Source organism: Fulmarus glacialis, unplaced genomic scaffold (assembly GCF_000690835.1).
Source record: "Fulmarus glacialis isolate BGI_N327 unplaced genomic scaffold, ASM69083v1 scaffold50271, whole genome shotgun sequence".
In the NCBI taxonomy this organism is placed as follows: Eukaryota; Metazoa; Chordata; class Aves; order Procellariiformes; family Procellariidae; genus Fulmarus; species Fulmarus glacialis.
In genome coordinates, this window is record NW_009191846.1 from 23,024 (window position 1) to 31,347 (window position 8,324).

An 8,324-nucleotide genomic window follows, 5' to 3' on the forward strand; every position below is an offset into this window, starting at 1 on the left:
TTCCTATATTTTATTTACTGGTTTTTTAAAGCTTGACACAACTGATCCTTTCCCCTTTTTAAAATTTTTGTTGATGCATAATATTTAATTTTAACATTTTCAGCTTTAATACAAATTAATTTTGCTGTTTTCTTGTTGATACATCATAAGGAGAAGTAAATATATGCAGCCATATTCAGCAAAAATTTAGTTTACATGTGTACTTGGTAAAAGTGATTGGTAAACTTCAGCATTTTGTTACTGAATATGGATTCAGAAAGCCTAATGCTTTTTCTCTTCCCTCTCTGTAGTTCGTTTGTCTAAAATACTTCCAAGGGGCCTATCTCCATAGTATCTAAACACCATGAAAATGAATATATAGCTTCATGGATCACATGAAGATGTATCAGGAGATGCTTCAGTGTTAGCAAAAGTAGTCATGTTGTGCTTTTTAAAGACCCACTGATATAGAATGTTATATGATTTTTCAAAATTATAGTCAATATATTCTTCTCATGCTCTGGACAATTATATGGTTACAGTCTTTGTTTGACTTTGTTGCTTCTCTTTAAAGGAAGGAATGAGGCCATTAATCAAAACAGTGATTACAATTCTTTCAGATTTACTAGAGAAGTAAATTGAACTTCTGTAATTACAATTATTGCTATAATTACAGTAATTCTACAATAATTACAAACCCTACAGAGGGTAATAACACAAGTCAGGTAAAGGTGATATGCTGCTCTTTTGCCAGTGCTGGCTATGTTATATTTCAAACTGCCAAAGAATGTTTAAAGTTGACAATAAAAGCAGTCCTTACACTTGTTGAATCAAGGTTACCTAGAAGTGATATATGAAAGTATTGTAGCAAACTATTAAAAATAGTTCCATTTGCCAATAATTCTCCTGCTAAATAATTGAGCTGGGACTTTTTTTCAATTCTAGTCCACTGGAAACACACAATTTCTGCTGAATAAGGCTTCCCTAAGATTTTCACTGTCTCATTCTCAATACCTTGCAAATGAGAAACTTCTAATGTTACTATCAAATATGAGTAACAATCAGATACTCTAACTCCCTCTGAGTCATACAGGCACATAATGCTGCAGGTTATGCTGTAAGCTGCTGAATAAGATGAATACTGGAAGTTAATACAAATTGGACAGAATAAAATTACCGAAATCCTTTCCTAAGCTTAATTACTCAATTTTTTTCTTACTCATGAAGCTTAATTTGTATATTCTGATATAAATCTTGAGACAGACACCTGCAAAAAAAGGTGAAGAGGAAGAGGAAGAAACTGAGAAGAAACAGCCTGATCCACTTCATCAGATTATTCTCTATTTCAGTCGCAGTGCTCTCACAGAGAGAAGGTAAAAAGAGCTGTGTTGAAAAGCACACTGAGTAAAAGCACACAGTAATTGAATTTCTAATAACATTACAGAGGTGATTTAACACAACTGCAGCTCATTATTGTGCATGGTGAATACTTTTGTGCCTCTTAGTTTCATTAGAGTTTTCATGTAATTAAACCCAGTATAACCTTTATATTGAGACAAATATTGACTATTTTTGACATTTTAAAAGCTTGGTAAATACCCAATACAGAAATAACCGAGCATGAATTCTTATAGAAACATGAAGTCTACAGAAACTACTGGTTCATTCAGAGTATCCTCCCCTGGTCTCTGCTGGTAACAGATGGGTGTTCTTGTTGGTATTCATTACATTTTATTCAGTATGTCAGAAAAGGTTTCATTGATGATTAGCATGAATTTCTTTCAGTGCCAGTTTCTGTTTTGAATTTACACAGTTGATTAGAATATGTATTTTGTGTGAGTAGAGTACTCCAGTGCTTCATATAATTTTTCTGTATGACTAACATAATCTTGCCATCTGACAGTTATAATTATTCTAACTTATATCTCCATAATACTTTTCTGCACCTGCAACAGCCAGTGATCCTTACTTATCCAACATGACTAAGTTGGATGTCCAAATATACCGCTAAATTGTTTAATTAAAAAGTTACAGAGACTTAGTTTGAGATAAGAAAATACAGTTATAATATGATTTTCAAGTGTAATAGCATTCCAAGTAGACAAGTGTATCTGCTTTAATAAAATACCCTTTAATAAAAATGGTATTTAAATATTAGTAGGAGTATGACATCTGTTTATTACTACATCGTAAAATAATTTTAAATATTTTTTACTCTTTATAGCAAACTAGAAGATGATCCTTTATATATTGCCTATTCCGCAATGATGGCAAAGGTAAATATATAATTTCAAGCTCCATCCCTCACTCCACTCAGGTACTTCCTATTAATTTTAGATGCTTTTTAAACCTCTTCCTTCTGTTTCTTATGTGGACTGGTTGATACTAGTAATTTCTGTATTTTTAATGAAGTAAATGCTGTTCAGAGTTTTATATATTATAAGAAATTTCGTACATTAAAATTATAAAATTCCAGTAGGTGTAATTCTGTTGATATCACTTGGCACTTTGTTTTGTACAGGATTAATTCATGAGCAGTCTTAACATGTTAGTTATCTTTATTTTTTGGGTGATTATTTTGGAGTTAATATTTGAAGACTGTCAAAAATAAGTTGACAATCAGTTTTTGCAACATCTTGATTACAGCTGAGACATGTGAGGAGAGTTTGACTGTGAAGATAAATGTTATGGATATAAATAGAGATGTGACACAAGAACACATAGCCTGCAGTTACAGGGTGTATATGTAGTTGGATGAATACCCTGAAGTACTCATACATTAGGGAGTATCAGCTTCTTAGTGTGGATGAGCACTATTTACGATTACAGGGATTTTAAATCTTCCTAATGCCTTTAATTATTGCTTGAAAAAATGTCTTTACTATAGTAAAAATAGGCATTATGTTTCATAATAAGCAAAATCTTGTGATTTCTGTTTCTAACATAAAAAGAGCTGTCAGGAAGAAGAAGAAGAAGAAGAGGAGGAAGAAGAAAAAGAAAAGACATTTGAGGTAAGAGTTTAAATAACATTTCTTTCTCATCACCTAATGTGCAAGTATTTTAAATACGTTCACTAGAATAAATGCAAGAATAACACAGTGTGTATTGAGCTAGTTTACTAGGTTATTCATACGAAAGAAAGACAGTGTATTCTGAAGTTTTGGACTCAAACAACCCATGGATTATGGAGGCAGATGGCCTTCAATAACTTCAGATTTCTCATCTTCCTATTTTTCCTGAATCAATTCCAGTCTGCATTCTGTTCTCATTTTTGTTCCCAAACCTAGGAGAAAGAAATGGAAAAACAGAGAACTCTCTATCAGCAAGCTCGCTTACATGATCGTGGGGCTGCTGAGATGGTCCTTCAGATGATTAGTGCAAGCAAAGGTAATGTTCTGTGCAGTATTAAAAGTATACATGATACACATATCATATGTATAATGCTATACATATATATAGTGTATTATGTCATTATACCTATGTTACATATGTCATATACAACTTGTATATGGTATATAATGAGGCAAAATAAATGTCAGTTACAACTATACTAGGTAAAATTTTCAGACTGCTTTTCTGATTGAATAATTGATAATTGCAAGTTTTAATGACTGTACCCTTGTTTTGACAGGTCATACAGGACCCATGGTTGTTGAAACACTAAAACTTGGTATTGCTATTCTAAATGGTGGGAATACCATAGTTCAACAGGTAATGCTTTTCTAACTACTGTGAGTTTTGCTTGTATAAAGGAGGCAAGTAATTTTGAGAATTTTAGTGTTCTGTCATGTTTTTATTTTAGTGCATTTAATTTTAAACTAAACAGTGAACAAATTTTTGGTACAATAACAATGATATTATTGCTTGCCAGTGGCAATTCAGGAAATTGTTAATTCATATAATTTTAATATAGATTCTTTTTCCCCAAACATGTATACCCTCTAGAAAATGCTAGACTACCTGAAGGAGAAAAAGGATGCTGGATTTTTTCAAAGTCTCTCTGGCTTGATGCAGTCCTGCAGGTAAAAGCATAAATCATATTATTACAGTTTCAGTTTTATACAGGTTGGTGGCTTATTGCTCAGTGCAGGTGGTTTTGTTAGATTTAAATTACAGGAGTCACAGATTGTAGAACTCTTGTGGGAAATTTTTGTGAATCAGAGGAATAGCATGTTAATCTTCTGGAGTATTCTTCCAAAGGAGAAAATAAAGAAAAGACTGTGTATGCCTTTGAAGGCTTAGTTTGGAGAGGCAGAAAAGTAAAATGTAATGGATCCTTTAGGATCCTCGAGGGTCCCAGATCCCTCAAGTTTTCTGTCTGTGTGGTTCTAAGGATGGAGAAAAGCCACCACTGAAGGAGACAGAGGCCAGCGGAGCTTTACTAAGCTTTCAGTTTCTGCACATCTCTGATGAGTTACATAATTTCTGTCTCTTTATGTGAATCCTCTGCATATGTATCAGGTTTGTTAGAGATGGCATGTGGCTGGTGAGACTATAGTAGTCCATTCCCTTGATAAACCAGAAGTTCAAATTAGGTGAGGTAAAGGACTCCCATAAAGAAAGTGGAAAACTGTTGGTGTTTCTGATTACTCTTACAGTAGACAACCTCCTTTTCTCAGCCTTTTAAAGCAACAGAAGGATTCTGAAGGAGTAGACTGGGAATTAGAAGTGGAGAAGCTGTATGAAGACAGGAAGAAATGTGGAAGGAATGGTGACCTGCACTGCAGAAATTATCGCTGTGTAGTTGCAGCCTAATCAAATAACATCTATCTTGTAATTTTTCCATTTATGTAGAACAATTTAGCAAGGACTTGCTCAAACAGGACCTGCAGTGATGATATTACCAGTTGTGTATATGTATCATTCAGGACTTCATTACCAAAGGTTTTGATAAAATGACTTGAACACTGACAAGAGAATGAATATGATGCTTTAAAAATGCTTTCGGTTTTAATGATGACAGTAGAATATGTGAATGCATTGCTGTTTAACTGAAAAACATTAGATAATCATAAATTATATTTGGACTGTTTGAATGGAAGTATCCTGACTAAGTGATGAGAATAATCATCGTCTGCTATTCCACGTGCTGGGCTATGCCAAGTTAGCAAAAGAAAATTCAGATATCAGTGTATTTTGACCTCGGAAGATATGGAATCTCTGATTCCATATATGTCTTCTGAATATTGGAATCAGATTCCATACATCTTCTGAATAACATAGGAATGCATAATACATACAGTAACAATATAAGAGAAAAAATAGTGATAACTTAGTGGAAAAGTGACTGAGAAATAACTGCAGTAATGTCCTTTTGGCAGGCAGGTTTAAGTCAATATAAAGAGTGATATTTCAGGTTCCTTTTCCACTTTTAATTTATAAATGAAACCATGAATGACATTAATGGAAGTGATGTTAGGTAAGTGGTGAGACCTGACCTGAGACTCATTTCTTTTCAGAAATGGACACTGGACCCTTATTTTCATCCCAAGCTTTTTATTTAATACTCAAATAAAATATGAGGCAATGCTTGTCAGGGTGGGTCAAGAATAGTTGTTGAAGGCCTCCTGAGATTTCCTAGAAGAAAATAATTTTCCATTGTGTACTATAGTACTTTTTCCTGTTTGTTTTTTTTTTTTTTCTTCAATATAAGTGTTCTTGACTTGAATGCGTTTGAGAGACAAAATAAAGCAGAAGGCCTGGGAATGGTTACTGAAGAAGGAACTCGTAAGTAGAATGAAATTGATTCCGGTAGTGCTTAAAACATTATTTGTGCTTCCTTCTTCTGTGCTTCTAGAACTGTTATTTACTGTGGCTTGAGGTTTCTGTTGATAAACTTACTATAAGTAATTCTAGGGTTTGAGTTCTCAATATGCTTTATATTTACAAAATCTTTAGAAATAATTTTTAAGAAAAACATTGTAACTTCCAATATTCTTATCCTGTATTCTTGTTATTTTTCTTTGATCCACAGTCATCGTTCGTGAGCGTGGTATGTTTGGGTTTACAGTTTTCGATACTGTTGTTGCAAAAATGTGTTGCAAATACAGAGAGAAATCTTTCATTGCATCTTCCCAAATATCTTTAGGTTTAGCTTTATGGTCTGCAGCAGGTTGTGTGTTCAGCTTGGATAAAGAGTTTGATGCTTATTAAAGAAGTGTCATTCATATTTAAGGCATGATTTTAGTTATGACTAACCATTTACTTATTAGATATAAATCCTGTTGCTTTCTTTTTTTTTTCTTTTTCTTTTTTTTCTTTTTTTTTTTTTTTTTTTAACCATGGTTGCATTGGAGTGCTAAATATTTTGGCTTTGCTTTTTCTGTCTCAGTTTTTCTTTTCATTATTATCAGTCTGTTTCTTTTAAATTGCTTTAACGCTTCTATAATCCTGTTTTTTTATTAGAATTCCAGTTTTAAAGGTTGCTATAAGATTATGTGTTCTGCATATTTAATCATAACAATTGTCACATAATCATTGTATCTATATATATTAAAGGTGAAAAAGTGTTGCAGCATGATGAATTTACTCGAGATCTATTTAGATTTTTACAACTGCTCTGTGAAGGGCATAACAATGGTAAGTGAACTAAATTAATTTGGGGGAAAATGTGTGATGAGTCTGTTCTTAAACAGAGTTGAATAGAACCAATTCTAATGTTTCTTTTCCTCTAATTCATTTAGTTTTCTGAGGGGAAACTGGCATGCCAACAATTTGAATTGTGGAGTTCAATTTGAATTTTTAAGTCTCAATGTCATTTCAGTTTTTATGCCAATCGTTAATGGTAAATCCTATTGCAAGTCATGTGGATAACAATTCTTCAGTTTTATTTACATTGTGATCTACTGTAGTTCAATTTCCACCACATAAGCATCTGTACCCAACAAGGTACTTAAAAAGAATGTATTCTCCATGTCTCCATGAAAATATGAAAATAACCTTGTATTTTTTATTCCTATATATACTAACCAAGCACAAATCACTTCTTATTTCAGATTTTCAAAATTACCTACGTACTCAGATGGGCAACACCACAACAGTGAATATTATCATTAGTACAGTTGACTATCTCTTGCGTCTTCAGGTGAGGAAAAAACAGAGGAAAATGGAGTATAACATATTTACCTTTCCTTCATTTTTATAAATTCACATTTTACTGGAATCAAATGTGAAAATCCTCTCTTCAGGGATATCTAAAAGAAAGAATTCTAATTTAATTTATTTCATCTCTTCTTTCCTTTGACAATAGGTGACCTTTCAGAATTCTGTGTGAAACCAGATGTTTGTTAATTTATTTCATTGTTCACTTCTGCAGGGAGCATAGTTAGGTAAAAAAGCAAAAAGTTATTGTCATGAGAAATAAATTGACACAGAAATACTAAATTTCATCTGCTGCTGATTCAATTTTTGGTGATACAAATGCAGGCAGTAAATACTGCATACAGAATACAAAATTAGAAAATATAACATTACTGGTTTTTTCTTAGGAATCAATCAGTGACTTCTATTGGTACTATTCAGGAAAGGATGTCATTGATGAATCAGGACAACGTAACTTCTCTAAAGCTTTGGCTGTCACCAAACAAATATTCAATTCCCTTACAGAATATATCCAGGTAAACAAAATGTTTTGCTCAAGGTACTAACAGTGAAGTTCTATGATTACATGGCCTGGTCATGTCCTATCATAAATTTGTAAATACTTTGGCTTTATTTTTCTTAATTTTGATCAAGTTACATGGAATCACTGGCCCAGTGTAAAGTTAATACTAAAACATGTGAATGGCTGCATATTTAACATGATACGATCTAGGATTTATGCACTAGATACCAGAGAGACCCTGGGAAGCTTTCTCACGTAGCTTCATGGAAGCCTGAAGTTCCTTTTTTTATTTTTTCAGGGAGAAATCCTAGGAAAGCAAATTGTTTTATTTGTTTTGTTTTATTTTATTTTATATAAATAAAAATGTGTTTTTCTTAATTTTTGTAGGGCCCTTGCATAGGTAATCAACAGAGTCTGGCTCATAGTAGGCTGTGGGATGCAGTTGTTGGCTTTCTTCATGTCTTTGCCAATATGCAGATGAAACTTTCACAGGTATTTTCAGTAGTCAAGTAATCCTTCTTTGCTTATTTTTATAAATTACAGTCAAGTGAATGTTGAAAGCTGTAAAGCAGTTGATGTGCTGATACTCATTGGTTGTGCATGGGCCTATTGTAATGTAGAGGTCCAAGACTGAATCTCAGGACTAGCATCTTCAGAACACTCCTTTCAGCATTAATCGTCACTGTGCACTCACCTTTTCTAGTATCAAACTTACTGCTTCCAACTCAGTTATACCTTTCTG

The 8,324-nt window shown here is 33.1% G+C and overlaps 1 protein-coding gene across 1 annotated transcript in view; it reads left to right on the forward strand.

The window, feature by feature from the left end:
- The window catches only part of LOC104083362 (ryanodine receptor 3-like), a gene marked incomplete at both ends in the record, with an annotated part of 28,391 nt that extends 20,300 nt beyond the window's left edge, over nt 1-8,091 (forward strand). The window contains 11 exons of the mRNA XM_009586826.1: nt 1,243-1,352; nt 2,204-2,255; nt 3,267-3,366; nt 3,611-3,690; nt 3,925-4,001; nt 5,633-5,706; nt 5,954-5,971; nt 6,478-6,558; nt 6,975-7,063; nt 7,467-7,595; nt 7,970-8,091. Coding sequence (XP_009585121.1) covers nt 1,243-1,352; nt 2,204-2,255; nt 3,267-3,366; nt 3,611-3,690; nt 3,925-4,001; nt 5,633-5,706; nt 5,954-5,971; nt 6,478-6,558; nt 6,975-7,063; nt 7,467-7,595; nt 7,970-8,091 — 932 coding nt within the window. The remainder of the gene's footprint in view (nt 1-1,242; nt 1,353-2,203; nt 2,256-3,266; nt 3,367-3,610; nt 3,691-3,924; nt 4,002-5,632; nt 5,707-5,953; nt 5,972-6,477; nt 6,559-6,974; nt 7,064-7,466; nt 7,596-7,969) is intronic.
- Nucleotides 8,092-8,324: the final 233 nt, after the last annotated feature.